Source organism: Pelodiscus sinensis, chromosome 15 (assembly GCF_052426305.1).
Source record: "Pelodiscus sinensis isolate ZL-2025 chromosome 15, ASM5242630v1, whole genome shotgun sequence".
Classification (NCBI taxonomy): Eukaryota; Metazoa; Chordata; order Testudines; family Trionychidae; genus Pelodiscus; species Pelodiscus sinensis.
The window spans coordinates 30458409-30476155 of NC_143066.1; the positions used below are offsets into that span (position 1 = coordinate 30458409).

The 17747-nt window shown below is 45.0% G+C and overlaps 2 protein-coding genes across 3 annotated transcripts; one reads left to right on the plus strand and one right to left on the minus strand.

Moving 5' to 3' along the window:
- Positions 1-272: 272 nt before the first annotated feature.
- MRM2 (mitochondrial rRNA methyltransferase 2) lies at positions 273-5548 on the minus strand. Its single transcript, XM_006112876.3, has 3 exons — positions 5415-5548; positions 3989-4278; positions 273-922 (listed from the first exon to the last, which is right to left on the minus strand). The coding sequence occupies exons 1-3, from the start codon at positions 5420-5422 to the stop codon at positions 480-482; spliced, it is 741 nt and encodes a 246-aa protein (XP_006112938.1). The 5' UTR covers positions 5423-5548; the 3' UTR covers positions 273-479.
- Positions 5220-13198, plus strand: NUDT1 (nudix hydrolase 1). Of its 2 annotated transcripts, none has more exons than XM_006112874.5 (4): positions 5220-5340; positions 6142-6298; positions 12072-12217; positions 12691-13198. In XM_006112874.5, exons 1-4 carry the CDS (start codon positions 5244-5246, stop codon positions 12861-12863), a joined length of 573 nt encoding a protein of 190 aa, XP_006112936.2. In that variant the 5' UTR covers positions 5220-5243; the 3' UTR covers positions 12864-13198. The 2 variants fall into 2 exon arrangements, with proteins under 2 accessions (XP_006112936.2, XP_075755713.2); XM_075899598.2 differs by lacking the exon at positions 5220-5340 and adding an exon at positions 5572-5705.
- Positions 13199-17747: the final 4549 nt, after the last annotated feature.

A 17747-nucleotide genomic window follows, 5' to 3' on the forward strand; every position in this document is an offset into this window, starting at 1 on the left:
CTGGCAAGAAGTTCCACATGTTGACTGTGGGTTGGGTGAAGTGATTCTTCCTTTTGTTTGTTTTAAACCTGCCACCTATTAATTTAATTTGGTGCCCCCTAGTTCCTTTGTTATGGGATGGAGTAATAACTCTTTTTTATTCACTTTTTCCACACCAGTCATGATTTTGTAGACCTCTATCATATCCCCCTTAGTCGTCTCATTTCCAAGAGCTTCTAAGGTGGGAAATTAGACTAGATGTCCTTACTTGTATAATTAGGTTATACACACACTAGGGCAACAAAACTTTTATTTTGTGTGTGTAAAACATGATGAACCTCTAAGTTGTTATATAACAGACAGATTTCACTAAATTAGACTTAACAATAACGCAATTCAATTTCAGAGTCTCAATACTGGGATTTTTAAAAAAATACAGCTCAAATCAAAATCCCCAGTCAGTAACTTAACAACTACTGCAATAAGGGTAGACACATTTGTCAGTGTTTCTGATGTTTCACTCCACCATTGTACCGTTTTGCCAAGTAATAGATCTCTGCTGATTCTTTCCGGCTGGACTGAGGCTTTATCGTTCTCACATCCTGGAAATTCTCCTTCAGTCTGTTTTGGAGGAGATGGGTTTCCCGTCCATCCCAGAACTTACAGAGGATGGTTCCGCTTGGCCGTAAGATAATTTTGGACAAATCCAAAAGAGACAAGCACAAGTTAATCAACTTCTGATGATCTAGCTCCCGTACCCCAGAGGCATTAGGTGCCATGTCACTCAAGATAACATCTGCTTTCTCTGTAGGAAGAAGTTCTTGAATCTTCTTAAGTGTGACTGAATCTGTAATATCAGCATTGGAAAGGAAGACTGCTCCTTCCAGAGGGGAAATACGAAGAAGGTCCACTCCAAGGACAAAACCAACAGGGACATTAGGGTCTAGAAAACAAAGAGTTAATGTAAGAAAGGAAGACACAAGACACCTCCCTACCTCCAAATTAATCATTCTCATTGCAAGAGTTTCCCCAGAGTTCAATACACAAACCTACACCGCATTCTGACAAAGTGCCATCTAGCCCTCCTATAACTAGAATGTTCATCTGTTATGCTCATCTCACTCTCATTATTTTTAGGAAATAAAATAAAGCAAGCTTTCTTTAAAGATCGATATTCCAGAAAACCTCTTCATCCATTTCTACCCAGTGCATCAACAGTAAGGCTGTGCTGAGGTCATCCAATAAGAACAGTACTTGTCCCTATTATATAACCTCTTACAAACATTAATGAATTAAAACACAATATCCCTAGGAGGTCACTGTTACCACCATTTTTACAGAAAAGAAATTAACATACAGAGAAGCTAAGATTCTTGCTTGGAATTACCTATTAAACGCTGGTCTCTGAGTAGTGGATTTACTACAGCAATGAAACAACCTCTTCCATCACTGTAGTAAGTTTCTACAGTACAGCATGTTTCTAGCATAAACATACCTTTAAAGCTAGCGGCAGAGATGGGGACAGACCTCTCCTCCTCCATGCCCAGCCCTTTCCTTTAACCTTTAGCTAATACCCTCAGGCTGTGTCTACACTGGGCCACTTATTCCGGAAAAGCAGCTGCTTTTCTGGAATAACTTGCCAGCTGTCTACACTGGCGATCTACTGTAAAATTGTCAGTGTTTTTCCGGAAAAACTATGCTGCTCCTGTTCGGGCAAAAGTCCTTTTCTGGAAAAACTGTTCAGGAAAAGGGCCAGTGTAGACAGCACAGTAGTCTTTTCCGCAAAAAAGCCCCGATCGCAAAAACGACGATCGGGGCTTTTTTGCAGAAAAGTGCGTCTACATTGGCCACGGACGCTTTTCCGGAAAAAGTGCTTTTCCAGAAAAGCATCCTGCCAATGTAGACGCGCTTTTTCCGGAAATACTTATAACGGAAAACTGTTCCGTTTTAATCATTTCTGGAAAAGGGTGCCAATGTAGACGTAGCCATTAAGTAGCTCAAGGTAAAAGAGCTTTAGCCATTTCTGCAACATATCAGCCTAGGGATGTGAATGAGTAGTTGAGTAGCACTATCAACTACTAGATCACGTCCTCCCCTCCCCCCATCTGCTGCTCTTAAAGGGACAGAAAGGAGCCAGTGTGCAAAAATGCTGGCTCAATCTCTGGTCCCCTGCTTGGTCTCAGGACAACTCCTCCCCTTCCCTGCCACTCTGCATTCTGAAAGGGACAGAACAGCAGCAGCGGGTCCTGCGGGTCTCTCTCAGCACAAGCTCTCCCTCCCGCCCCCCCCCCACCCCAACCCATTGCCACTTTGCATTTTTAAACAGATGTGGGGGTATGGCTTGTGCTGAGAGAAACCCAAGGGACCAGCTGCTCCTGCTCTGTTCCTTTCAGAATGCAGAGTGGTAGTGGGGGGGTTGTCTTGACATCCAGTGGGGGATCAGAGATTGAGACAGTGTCTTTGCACGCCAGCTCCTCTCTGTCGCTTTTAGAACGCAGAACAGAGGGGGAAGGGGTTGTGCAGCGACCTAGAAGTGAGCACTGTAACTGCCTTTCCCTAACCACTAGTCCAGTAATTGATGGAAATTCCATCAACTACTCAACTAGAAAATTAATTGCTACTTAACATCCCTGTATCAGCCATTTCCTTCTGGGTTCCCACAACAAATTTTTGGTGACCACACAGTGCAGTATCAAGTCTTGCTGGTGGCCATTCTGATAGTTTTTCCTAAAATACTTAACTTTAGAATAAAACAATATCCACATATACGCATAGGTGTCAACTCCACAAGTGCTCCAGGATTAGAGCACCAGGGGAAAAAAATGAGCAGGTGCTTAGCATCCACCAGCAGCCAACCTTCCCACCTACTGGCAGCCTCACTGATCACCTCCTTCCTCTCTCCCCCAGACCCTCCTCAGCCACCTTGATCAGACGACCAGCCAATTAGCTGGTCTGCGAGATGCAGGAGGCACTGGAACAGGAGGAGGAGGAAAAGCAATTGTGTGCACACAGGGGAGGGGGCAAGAGATAGAGCAGGAGTAAGACCATTGGGTAAGGGGTGGGATTGGTGCTTAGGGAGACGGATGAGGAGAGAGGGGTGAGAGTTGGGGCAGGCCTGCAGCAGAAAGGGGGTTGAGCACCCCGAGGAAGAGAGGAAGTCAGCGCCTATGCATATATATGTTGAAATCATTGTAAATTTATTTAAGGGTTTTTTTTGCATATTCAATAATAAAAATAATGTACAGTTGTCTCTATTCTTTACTGGACCAAAACAGAAATAAGATCCTTTGCACATTCTTGTCTTTTTTTGTATCTTTTGCTTTTTTGGGGTTGCCTATTTTTTTAAGACTAGCTGGATGTGAAATCTGTGAAAATGTCCTATTAACAAACATACAAATATCACTTTTCACAGCTGACTTACTCAGCCCCGGCAAGTCCTGGATGAAAAGGCAGAGAAAGATAGGGGGTGGAAGGACATTGCAGGGCCAGGAGGGAGATTGAAATCAGGGGCAGAACAAGACACCGAGTGGCTAGAGCCTGCCACCCACCACCACAGGGCTGAAGCCTGACACTACTGCCCCCAGGAAGGTGGGAAATTGGGTGCCTGCTCTTCCAGCTTTTGTGTCTCCAGAAAGGGGCAGGGCCCAACTGCTGACAGTCTGTGTGGAGGGACCATTACTATGCTTTCCCCCCTCCACCTTGCAATCACTGTCCAGGAAGCTATGGTGACAAAAAACACCCCAGGGGCCACATCTGAGAAACACTGTGTACTCTCTAAAGACATCTTCTCCACCCATTAAGACCTGCATCTCTTTATTACCATCATAATTATAAAAGCCCTGCATACTTTAAATTTTATACAGTTATCAATGACTGTGCTGAATATAAGCATACACCCTCATTCAGCTTTCTTCAGCACAGGTAAATCTGTTTTTAGATGACATTGATCACAGACTGCAGGCTAAGTCAGCACTGTCTAGTTTTTTGGGTACTAAGCAAGTACACTCACCAGTGCCCAAAGCATTGACTCGCTGTACAGCAACCTGACTCCAAGCTCCAGGAGCTGCCCCACAGTCTATCACAGAGAGCCCTGGACAAAGAAACTTATGTTTGTCATCTATCTCCAGCAATTTAAAGGCACTCCGACAACGATAATTATGCTGTTTTGTTGCCTTAACAAACGGATCCTTCAGATGCCGCTCCAACCAGCGGTGCTCTGCCCCAGTTTTGCTCTTTAGACATCCTGCTGCACTGTGGAACCTTTGGCACTGAAAGGAGGTGCTCACCAACCTCTGATAACTATAAAAAAGAAAGACAAGTTAATCTGTTACTGCATAACCACTGTGCACTTGATAACTATAGGTCTCTCACCTAATAGACTCCAATTCTAATCTCATTCCTTTCAATCTATCACTAAGCTCTTCTACAGATAGGACTCTTGAAATTTACTGTTGCATTTTAGAGACTATTAGCCACCTGCAATTAATAATTATTTGTATTGTAGTAACATCTAAGAGTCTCGAATATGGACCATGAAATTTACTGTCACATTTTATAGACTATTAGGCACCTGCAATTAATAATTATTTGTACTGTAGTAACATCTAAGAGTCTCGAATATGGACCAAGAAATGTACTGTCACATTTGATAGACTATTAGGCACCTGCAATTAATAATTATTTGTACTGTAGTAACATCTAAGAGTCTTGAATATGGACCAAGAAATTTACTGTCACATTTTATAGATTATTAGGCACCTGCAATTAATAATTATTTGTATTGTAGTAACGTCTAAGAGTCTCGAATATGGACCAAGAAATTTACTGTCACATTTTATAGACTATTAGGCACCTGCAATTAATAATTATTTGTACTGTAGTAACGTCTAAGAGTCTTGAATATGGACCAAGAAATTTACTGTCACATTTTATAGACTATTGGGCACCTGCAATTAATAATTATTTGTATTGTAGTAACATCTAAGAGTCTCGAATATGGACCAAGAAATTTACTGTCACATTTTATAGACTATTGGGCACCTGCAATTAATAATTATTTGTATTGTAGTAACGTCTAAGAGTCTCGAATATGGACCAGGTCATATTCTGCAACAGCACTGCACAAGCACAGAACAACGTATGGTCTGTGCCCCACAAAGACCTTGGCAATTACAATGAGATTTTCCTACCAATATTAGCCAATGCTTGAAACAGCTGTGACAGACGGATATTATTGGATACGGTGACTCTCCCCCAGCAATCTGATGGCCTTTGTGACGCTAAATGATACTTCTTGGTGCCAGGGTCTAGGGCGGGAAGAACAGAGCGGCCCAACTGCGCAGGGGCGCCCCCGGGTCTCGGGTAGAGATGAGCTCCCGACACCCCCCACCCTCCGCAGGAAGAAGCACCAGAGCCCCGGGATCCCGGCTCCTCACCGGCTCATAGCCCCGGCCCGCAGCGACAGGCCCCTCACGCTCCCTGTGTCTCCTCTGAGGCCTCCCCGCCCAGGAACAAGCTGCGCGCCGCGGGTTCCGGCTCGGCGCCGCCGGGGAGGGCGGAGGAGAAAGCGGCTTTCCCGCTCTGGGTACCGCGGGAGCCGCCGCGGCCCGAGCTCGCGCACCCGGGGCGGCGCCTCTTTCCAGTCGGGTCGTTTGCAAGCGCCAGCCCGGGGGCTGCACGTGGGGCCGCCGGGCCGGGCTCGCTGGGGGCGGAGCGGGCTGGGCCAGGTGAGGGACGGGGCTCGGAGCGGGCTGGGGCCCGCTAGGTCAGTGAGCTGGGGCGGGGGCTGTGCCAGGTTAGCAATAGGGGGGCAGTGCGGGCCGGTGAGTGATGGGCTGGGCGCTGAAGGGGGGGGGGTGAGTTGGCTTTAATCAGTTTTAGGGGCCAAGCAGAGGACAAACCCCGGCGCATCCGTACGAGCCACTGGCTGGTGCCCGTGCTCCGCAGGCAGTCGGTGTGGGGGTGCTGCTGCTACATCCGCTGCTTTGAAGTGGTTTCCGTCATTTGCACGCTTTGCAGTTTGGGGATCCCAGCACCCCCACTACACAAATTGCTCCAGCCCCGCTCCTGGCGCGTTCCATGCGCGGCGGGCACAGGCCGCGGCGTCTGATCGTGCTCGCCTAGCCGTGCCCGGCTCACACCCATTTCCCTTTGCACACACAGGGGCGATGTTCACCAGCAAGCTCTTCACCCTGGTGGTGGTGGTGCAGCCCCAACGGGTGCTGCTGGGCATGAAGAAACGTGGATTCGGGGCCGGGCGATGGAATGGATTCGGGGGCAAAGTGCAAGCCGGAGAGACCATAGAGCACGCAGCCCACAGGTGAGACATGCTGGGTGCTGCCTGAGTACACATGCACCGTGGAGGTGTGGGAGGCAGGACCAGATAGGGTATTGATGGGTCAACTGGTAGCTCCTTACTCAGCCAGAAGGAGTAGACAGACTGACTCTATCCCTGAGCTATTCATTTGGCCAGGCATCTCTAAGGGTGCATCTACACCCTAAACTCAAAATAAAATACACAATTTGCACTATGCAAATTGCTTATCTTATTTCGAAACTATTTTGAAATTTGGTGCATCTACACAGCTGTAACACACTATTTCGAACCATCCCTTATTCCTCGTGCAACAAGGTTTACTGGAATGGTGAAATAGCGCACCCGTTATTTCGAAAAATATTATTGAGATGGCAGCTTGTGTAGATACAGGGTAGCTATTTCAGTGGCCATGCAATGTAGATGTACCCTTAGTTAGGGGTGAAACAAGGGAGTATCTCCAACCTCCAGCATTTAAAAACTGTCAGCCCCCCCTTTAAAAAAATTATTCATTTGTTGTAAATCATAATATTTGAGCCAAAACACTGGGATATTTTATTTGCCATCTGGGTTTTAATCTTTTACGTTCATGTTTTTCAAGCCTTTATCTGCAGTGTTGAGTTTTGAAAAACAAAAGCTGAAGCTTTGAGAAAAACATGAAAAATATCAGATTTGTGATTTTTTTTTCCCCCTGCTTACAGAATTTATTACAAAAGCTTCAGTCCAATTAAATATAGGCAATTCTAGTGCCTTTTGTGGGAGGGCCACTGAGCATTCTGTAAACAAAATATGACATGTTGTTGTGTATTAGGTAGGGAATCACTTCACCCATCATTGAAAATGCCTTGTGCTGTAAGTAGCACCTGTTCAATAGTCCAGTGGTGGACAACCAGCCTATTGGGTTTATATTTGTGGCCCACAAAACTTTTTTTTTTTTTTTTAACTGTTGCCCACACACAAAGTTGCCAGATTCTGCTAGTTTTCATCCACATAGATTTCTTTTTCCTGCCAGGATTACAAAAATTACGTGCACTTATAGCAAGGGTATGTGAAGTGTGGTGCGTACTGATTGCACGCAGCATTGCCGGTGGGAGGCATGTGCTCCCTTTGCATCCAAGCACTGCTGCAATTCAATCGGCACACCCCGCAAAGTGTAGGCATGCAAGCGCAGTTAGCAAAACTACCTTATCCCAGGAAACTGTCTTGGTTACGACAATTTTGTGGCCCACCAAGATGAATGAGGGCCACTCATGCAACCCACTCACTGGCTAAGGTTGCCCATCGCTGCTCTATGTACTACACAACAATTGAGGATGTGACTGATGAACAGTATGCTAGCCAATGTAATTACATGACCTGTAATTTAACTAGGAGTTAGTACAGATTTAACCTCTCTAATCCAGCAGCCTCGGGACCTGACTGATGCCATACCAGAGAATTTGCCAAACCACGGGAGGTCAATATCATCTAGCAGCATTGCCAACACTTCAACTGCTTTCTGGGATCTTAGAAGACATTTAGGGATAAATTAGAGCTAAATAACAGCATAGAACACTGGGAGCCAGGACTGGTGGCTGTAAACAAATTTTATGATAACACAGGAAACTTGGCCACACCCAGCTAACTAAAATCATGCTGCACCATGGATGTTGCTGGACCAGTGAGTGCCAGATTAGAGACTAGTGCCAGACTGTCTGGTAGACCTCAGTTTTAAATTTTTAATTCAAAAGATGAGAAGCTGAGTATTACCTTGGGCTGTGTTGAGGGATTGTTTTAGTAAGGGCTTAAAGGAAGAATACCAGTTACTGAGTCACCAATACTGGTATTCTGCAGTACTTGGGTCTATGTCCAGTTGTTGCTTGAACCAACCCACACCTGTTTTATTTGATGAGATCTGCTGGGATTGTGGCAGAAGGCAACATGGCAGAGTATAGCTGAATCAGTAATTTCATATGCAGATTTAATGTCAGCTTTATATAGAAGCATTCTTCTGACATAAGCCCATGCCTCCCAACCTCTTGGCTCTTTCACAAATGCCTGAATTTTCCTTCAGAATGGCAGGACATTCGGCATTTCTACAGTAAATCTCTGGGTGACCCACTGGCTAATTTTATTTGTTTCTGGATACTTCAAAGTTTCCTTCTGCACAGAGTAATTTACTTTGCAGAGAACTGGTCTCTTAGGGCATGTCTACACTAGGAAGTTATTTGGAAATAAGTTATTTCGAAATAACTCCCAAAATAACTATTTCAAAATAGCACTATTCCTCATGACAAGCATAAGTTATTATTTCAAAATAACACGACTGTTATTTCAAAATAATGGGCTTGGTAGTGTGGACGCTCCGCTTGTTGTTTCAAAATAAGGGCTCACAGTTTCTTTGGCTGCATTTTCTGTAATAGCTTTTCACATCAGTTACTGCCTGTGTATGGAGGGAGGGAGAGGAGCTTCCTTTCTTCCATCTGCTCTTGGTTTGTTAGATTTTTTGCTATTGCTGAAAATAGGGTAGATGGGTGCTTTGAATAATTTAGCATTTAGTAAGTACTTGTGAACGGGGCTGGACTGAGGCATGGGTGAGCTGAGCAGCTGCCCGGGGCGCCAACTGATGGGGGGCGCCTGATGACAGCTGTAAGGGGTGCGCGGCATCCCTTACAGCTGCCATCAGGCGCCGCGTGCCTGGCTCCCGCAGTGCCGACCCCGCGGTGCCGGCCAGCAATGCCCTTCCTCCCATGGCCGCGGGGCCCTGCACAGCCCGGCGTGCGCGCCAGCAGCACTAGCCAAGCCAGGCTGGGCAGCGCATGCGCCGTGCGCAGGCCCCAGGTTGCGCGCCAGTGGCCGTGGCCGGCCCACGTATGCACCCAAAAGGGCTCAGGCTGGCCCTGCTTGTAAAGTTCTCAAAGAACTGCATACGCTAAGCCTCATACCAGCACTGAGGTTCTACCGTTACTACAACAACACTGCATATTGTGGGCCACTCATGCGACCCACTCACTAGCCAAGGTGTAAACTTGCCAATTTTGGATTTAGAAGCTGTGGCTTTAACATGCAAGAGTTTTTAGTCATACTTGTAATGTTTCAGTTATCACAGACAGTGTGGTCAGCACCCTGATAAAGGATGTTGCTCTATGTGTGTAGCAGTTTGAGCAGGAGACTTCTTGTAGCAGCTCATCAGAGCTGACAGCAGTGTCACTCTGGGGAACTCCGAACTTCCAAATGCACTGGCCTCTTGGATCTGTCTCTCTCTTGTGTCATCTCCACTGGGGTTGTGATATGATCCTATCTCTGGGTAGTGGCTTAGCATACATAATGAATGTTAATCTGAGTCCTAGATCAAGAGATATTTCCTGCTTCAACAACAGCTACTGGAGCTGACTTGATGCACAGTATCCCATAGGGCTCCCAAACACCCACCATTGTTCACCATGTCACATTATCTTATTAAGGAAGCATTGAACTTTTTTGTTATTTCTAGTTTACATATTTACCCATTATGTTTCCAGCCACCATGTAGGGAATTGGACTGAATCAAAATGCTTAGAAAACCATAGCAGTGTCACACTCTGCTGTCCAATTATCACAACCTGTGAAGTGAAGCTTTAAGCTCTAGTGCTGAGAAAACATCTATTTTAGACACTACCCTGTCTTCCAGGAAGATCAACTAAAATTAGTCAAACCATGAAATAAGTGTTTCTAAAAAATGGGATTCATCACATTGATGCCAGAATCTTACAGAAGGTTCTCATTAGATTTAACTGGAGAATTGCTGCCCTCCCAAAAATAATATTCCTGAAAAAAAATTCTACTGCACATTCATGTCAAATTCAGGTCTAACTTTAATTAAATACTGAGCTCTCAAAATATTAGTTATTGCTGTACAGTGGAAGAACTCTGAACCAACCTCAGAGTTCCACAGCCAGCCTTCCAGGGGACGTGCAAAAAACTGCCTACAGTGTAAATAAAATAGTTAAGTCTGTTTTTCTGCCAGTGGCCCAAGCCCTGCGTGATGAAGTTGGGAATTGGCTGGTTGGCAACTTTAGAGAAGACATCAGAATTTTAAGCATATACTCCTAGTTTCTCATACTTTCATGTAGTATGTACACAAAGTTCAGTGCAGTTGCTGCTTTTTTGTAATGGTTGATGACTATTTACACTGGTCTAAATAGGAAGTAAAATATTTGGCATCACATGGATTATGATGATATCCTGCATCAGTATTGGAACGAAGCCCAGTAATTCCATCCTTTGAACACAGCTCGCTTCAGATTTTTGTATTGGCAAACCAGATTGGCAAAGAAAGCTGTTACATATTTGACCTGCAAAATACTGCTGAAGATTCATAATGTCTATATTAAAAGGTGAGCCAGATCAATACTTCAGTGGGAAACCTTTAGACTAACAGTAGATCTACTAACCCAACAGTTCTGCACAAATTTCAGCTGTGACCATTGCCTCCTACCTTCCAAAATCTCCCCCCCCCCCCCCCCCCCCGCATTTCAGCTGGATATAGTAATGACTTCTTGTCTCAGTCCATTACCTAGTGTGTGATGCTATTAAACAGCAGTAGCTGAATTTAATTAGAAAATGCAGACATCCCTGTATTTACTTATCTTCCTCACCAAGATATCACAAGGGTTAGCTAACCTGCTGTTTGAGAAGTACTATGCACTGCCTTGGGGAAGGATCCCATAGGCTATGTCTACACTGCACTGTAGTTTGAAATAAAATACACAGTTTGAGCTACGCAAATTGCCTATCTTATTTCAAAATACCTTATTTCATAATTTCAAAATAACCTGCTATTCTGAAACATCCCTTACTGCTCGTGGAATGAGGTGTACAGGGACATCAGAATAGTGAGCCCGAAATAATGGGCTTGCTGTTAAGACATGGGATAGCTATTTCGGGATACTCCAGTATTCCAAAATAGCATTGCAGTGTAGACGTAGCCATGGAGGTGCTATTCCCAGTGAGGCTGGACATGGTGAGAGTTTTCACCCAGCTGTAGTATATCTTTAAAAGGATCTGCCCATTGCAAGAGGATTAATATCTGAATAACCCGACTTATTGCAAAATGCACAGTTCAACTGTTAAAACCTAAATCTAATTTTTCCTCTAACTCCTTTCTCTAAAATGTCCCTTTTTTACCTTGAATTTTTCCTATTGTAAGTATATAGAACATTTGTAGTAGCCTGCTTCTAGCAATGAGCAGTAGGCTTGTTCTAAATCAACTGAGGAGATTTCTACTCACAGGATTCTATTTTCTTCCAGTCCTCCATTATAGTTTCTGGAATATGCCATCATCCAAATAGCAAAATTCACATGCACATGTTTTTAACAGTTCCCTGCTTTCTGCATTTCATGATGCATCATTTAGAGCAAGGGCTAACTAATGAGTGATTCCTAATAGTTCTCATCCAGGACAGGTGTATGCCTCAGCATGCTTTGAGCCAAGTGTGCTGGCAATTTGGAATTCAATCTGGAACATTATTTGCTTAGAACTATGCGCTTTGAGTTGCATTTTGCTGTCATCTTACACTGGTAGGTTTACCCTCCACATTTCTGGCAAGTTGCCAATTTGATGCTAACTCCTGCTTTTAAGTGTCCTTTTTTCCTAGTTCTCAACTCCCCTCTCTCCCTTCAATTCTTCATTTCAAGTTTGTGCAAAAGATGCAGGCGGTCTTTCTGCCTTCACCCCAAAGTGGTGAACATGCAGATGTTAACTGCAGAGTTTGTTTCTCCACTGTTCGCCCTCATTCAAATATATCTATCCCTCTTGCAGGGAGCTGCTGGAAGAGAGTGGATTAATTGTAGACAACTTGCAGAAGATGGGTCAGATCACCTTTGAGTTTGTAGGCAACTCTGAGCTCATGGAAGTCCACATCTTCCGGACGGACAGCTTTCATGGGGAGCCAACAGAAAGTGATGGTAGGAGCATGGACAAGTGGCAACACAAAGATTTGTTTGCCCCTATTTCCTAATACTTAAAAGCATATGATGAGAGGGGTGATGCTGGTCCCATGCTTGTATGCCCCTCTTTAGTGCACACTTAATTTGTCTTCTTCCTTACCTCTTCCCAATATTAGTTGTGGACTCTCCGCCCTCATTCTCTTGGCTAGAATAAACTTCCTCCCAGGGTTTACTAGAAAGGGGGGAGGGTGGCCGACTAGGGATATATCGCCTGATCAACAATAGCAGCCTGTGGCCTTTCTAAGTCCTGCCTTTTCACTCTGGACAGTTTCCACCGACAACTGCCCCGTCCCTCCCCATAAGGAAGCTACTAGATGTGCAGGCCTATGGATCATAGTTGTTGGAGGTGTTTTCCATCTCTTTAGGATATCCACTTTAAAAAGTGGCAGTGAAATAAGTTTACCTAAACCTCTTTATTCTTCTTTTTCTAGAAATGCGTCCACAGTGGTTTCAGCTGGATCAGGTGCCTTTCAGTCACATGTGGCCAGATGATGTCTACTGGTTTCCCCTGTTGCTCCAAAAGAAGTTGTTCATTGGCTATTTTAAGTTCCAAGGGCTAGACACTATCCTGGAGTACACACTGAAGCAGGTGGAGGAGGTATAAAAAGGAAGAGCAGCATTCCACTGTCACCAAATGGAATACGCCATTGCCTATATTGGGCAAGGCCCCAACTAGTAGGTGTGAACCAGCCACTGCTGTGACTGCTTTATGCAATGCTCTCCTTTCTTAACAGAGACTTATCCACTGGATGGGTGAAGGAGAAAACAGTGACTTTTCTCTTGCGGGAGATGAAAATATTTCTTGTGCTGGTGCAGTTCCAAGGCATGGCTTAGTAATGACTCCCATAATTCAAACCTGTCCCTTCTCCTGTAATAATTAGCTCAATAATCAGTTCCTTTTCATTTGGACCTCTTTTACATTAAAAACCCTAAAATGAGGATAGCATGTCTCATCTGTTTTATGTTCCAGGGAAGCAACACAATGATTTCTGAAAGGCCCTTAAAAACTGTCCAGAAGTAGAACTGCCCGCAAACAGCACAGAGACTGGTGTGTGCTAATTAACAACTTTCTTCACAGGCTACAGCACTGCCACTAGTGCTTCCTTTAGTTCTCATCCCCTTCCATCCTATATACTGGGACAGTGTGTTGCTCCCTCTTATTCAGGGCCACTGAGGCTGGAGCATTTTGTGCATGGCTCTAGTTCTGTTCCCCTCAAGGCAGCAGGAGGTTGTGGCAATTGGTAAAAGAAAGCACTGCAAGTGCTTAGCATTGCTTAGGCCCTGCCCTGGTTCTCATTTCTCTTGCTATGAACCTTTACTATTTATTCACTGCTTAAAGGGTTGTTAATGGTCCCTCCAGCACAGCTTTTCCTGTGATCAAGGGAAAACGTGCAATAAAAGCTTACAACCTCGAGCAGGAGCTTTCTAATACGTTTCACCCCAGGACAGCAGCAGGTGAGCTGTAGGGCTTGGGTGTGCTCCAAACTCAGCATACAGGGCAATGAGTTTAATCAGTCCATACCAGAAATAATGATACCGCTGTTAATTTCTTGTACACGATTTTTTTATTTGTCTTACAAATGCATATTTTTAAACACATTTGGAGATACATTTCAAGATTCTAATATAATCTGTAAACATTTCCAGTCTATCAGCCCTAGTAATAGTTTTCTAATTCCTGCTGTTTGATAAAGTGCTTCATACATACAACTACTGGAGCAAAGCAAAGATACAGGATTTTCCCAGGCAGGCAAAATTCACATCTTCCTCCCAAGCCTGCCTCTTCCTATCTCCCTCCACCTGCTCTGAATAGTCTGTACTAGTCAAAGTGCCATTCCTCATGCGCATGGAAAACTATGGCTGATGGTGAAGGATAAGAGTTAGTGCCTTGTATCCCAGCTACTCATTGTGCATTACAAACACTTGAGTTATATAGAGAGTCTTGGGACATGGGCCTCAGCTTATGACACTTACAGCTATACAGGCAAGTCTGTGGCTATCCCCACAGGGAGCAGCTTGAGGGCAATTTAAAAAATGGGCTTACACACAAGAAGACTGAATAGCTCAGTAGCATAACAACAGGATCTAAAACCTTTAGCTACTCACACCACAAACTGGATGGATAATGACTTTAAGGCTGTGTCTAGACTACATGCCTCTGTCGTCAGAGGCATGTAGATTAGACACATAGGCAAAGTCAAATGAAGCCGCGATTTAAATGATCGCGGCTTCATTTAAATTTACATGGCTGCCGCGCTGAGCCGACAAACAGCTAATCAGCTGTTTGTCCGCTCAGCACGCTAGTCTGGATGCTCCCCTGCCGACATCAAAGCCCTTTGTCGGCAGCCCCATTATTCCTCGTGGGATGAGGTTTACTGGGGCTGCTGACAAAGGGCTTTGATGTCGGCAGGGGAGCGTCCAGACTAGCGCGCTGAGCGGACAAACAGCTGATCAGCTGTTTGTCGGCTCAGCGCGGCAGCCATGTAAATTTAAATGAAGCCGTGATCATTTAAATCGTGGCTTCATTTGACTTTGCCAAAACAACAAATCTACATGGCTCCGTCAACGGAGCCATGTAGTTTAGATGTACCCTAAGGTATTAACCAGATGATGGCTGCTAATGGCCTCAATTTAGGACCTGCTGGATAGTGATCCATGCCAAGGAGGATAAAGACAGAATGGTCATGGAGACTGAATTTATCGTCAGAGGCGGTTTCTCTCCCCAACACAGGGCCATGGAGGTAACTTGCACTGCTGATGTTTCAGCCATGTCTGTTTAAACCATGACCCTCTTACACTGGTAACTTTCCCAGCACTGAATTCATATCTTGAACTTTTATATGAAAAACAATTTAACTGGCAATTATTCTTTGGCCCTGTGCTGCAGAGACCAATATTTTGTCCTTACCTAAGCTGCTGCTTCATCTTTCAGTAAAGTTACAGTCTTGTACTTATGCAGGTAGCCTGTTACAAATTCAGCAGTGATCGAAGAGGAAGAGGAGATAGACAAGAGAGCAAGGCACTGTTTAAACATAGTGATGCTATCAGCAAGTCATAAGGAAGGGGAGTGAAGGGGGAAGAGAGCTAAAAATAGCTGTGTTTTATGTGTTGATATTTTGGAACGTTCCTCAGCTGTAAACCCCTCTGTACAGCTGGTCAGAGTGTCTACTAAATGCCATCCCTTTCCAGTCCGAAACAGTGGTGGCAATAGGAATGGCAGAGCTATATGTCTGTTTTGATGGAAAAGAAACCAATTTCTTTACTGAAGAGTCGGTGTGACGGGGAGTTGGGACTCTGCGAAGTGGAGCCCTCCGAACCCCGTACTGACAGGCAGAGAGCTCTCGGTCCACGGGGCTGTTCCAGCGTGGCAGTGCCAGGGTTGTTCCCTGACCACCGCTAGCGCATGCGTGGAAGTGCCCCTGGCCAGCTTGCCAGCTAGCGGGACAGCGCCTGCACAAGTGTCCCGGAAGGCAGACGCCAGATTTGAAAAGCTAGCGGCCCCAAGTGAAAAGGGGCGAGGAGGCTGGCGAGAGGGATTGCGGGCCAGTGATTCTCTGAGGACAGGCGTGGGTTTCCCGACCCCTAAAATGGGTCCGACTGCGGGAGAGCTGGTGTCACCGGAGCAGACCACCCTGCGAGAGAGGGCTGTCTACATGAACCCTTGACAAAGCAGCGAATAGAGGGTAGGAAGCAACCCAGGAGGGGGGAAAGGACATCAGACTGTGGATAGAGCCTGGCTGAAAACCTCGCAGGTTGGTGCGTTGTGGAACGAGTCCCCACCAGCCAAGTAGAGGTTTGTCATCCCTGCTCTTACGGTCCTGGAGTGGGGGTGGGACCAGTCCCCCCTACACTCAACGAGTGTGCCAGGCTGATACCTAAGCCAAGAGACTGGAGAATTACTTGCGCGGGTATGGGACTTGTGGGGAACACAGAGGGATATTGGTGACGGGAAAAGAAAAGGGGACGTGCAGCCACTCACGATGATGAGACCCACTGTAGCCTGAGTGAGTGTGGATTGTGGGAAGGATCCCAACCCCTAGAATGGGGACAGTCGGGTTCTCACCACCTTCATGCTCATTTACAGACCTGGCTTCTTTAAGGCATTCTGGTGCAGAAACGCTTGCACTGAAAATTAGAAATCTGGGTGCCTTATCTACAAAGTCACATTGCAAATGAGCGGAAGCCCCCATGAGGTCAATGTGTGCAGAGAAAGCTTCCATTCAGAAAGGCACATTAACTCTTTGGTGCTGGAGCTCACAGCAGCAGCAGGTCTGGGTTAACTGGTGCACTCTGTTGAACTCATTTCCTGTTGTGCTTAATATTAATTCAAACTAATTCCAGTCATAGGAGAAAATTTGGCTACGGCAGAACCAGCTGTGGTATTGGGAACCACTTATTCAATGCATTAGCTTTTGTTTTCACTTCTGTTTGTTAGTCTGACCGTAACATGGATCATAACAGCAGCATGGAACCAGTTGGTCCTGTTTCCTCTATATTGTACACAGGCCACACAGAGAACTGAAGTCTTTTTTACTTTTCTATTCTAGTCTCTGCCATAGTAGAGAAGTTGTAATAGATACTGTCTCTGCAAATTTCATTGACCCCCCTAAACTAAGAAGAGAATATAAGTGCAGAAACCCCTTCTTTGCTGCTAGAAATAGTCATGCCACCATCATTTAGATTTCAGGCCACAATGGCTAAGTCTATAAAAATAAGTTTGCAAGTGAAAGCTTGCATGAACCACTGTTAGAGGGGAAGAGGCTCTACAGAGAGACCAGTAACCAGCGCAGAGTCCCCCAGGTTATGGCATTGGCTGTTTCAGGTAAATGAACACTAGATTCTCATTCTTTCTTGAAAGCTGCCCAAAGCTTAGGAGATGTTGTTGAACAGCAGCTGCAGTTCTCAGTGAAGCAGTGTATGATCATCCTTGTGTGCAGGAGCTAAGACAAGGTGACTGCACAAATGGATATGCTCTCACGCAGAGCTGCTCCAGGGAAACATTTCTTTTTAAGAAAGTTTAAGCCTGTGACATACATAAATCTGATCACACTGAGTTCCACGTACAGAGCCTGTAAAGGCTGCTCCTTAAAGATCAGCAATAAGCAGTTATCCCTAGACTATCTAAATATTTATAATGAGATTAAGAGTATTTAGAAATAGCCTATTAACTTTCAGGTTTTTATAATTGAGAAGGGGAAGATTTCTTTCTACAAGAGCCAACTCGTCACTATGCTGACGATCAGCCTACATCAGACAACTGATACGGGCAATAAATCTCACCATTGGATTGCATAGGAGATGCAAACTTTTCTGGAAAAATGTACAGTATTTTTTTATTTTGATTATTTGTTAAATTTAACAGTGAGCAAACTACTTTTCAATTACCAAATAAGATTCATAGTGGGGCAGGGAAACTTGGGTTGCCTATAACCAGCATACACATTTTTAAGAGCATTGATCCTGCCTGGGTTAGTATTTAAAAACACGT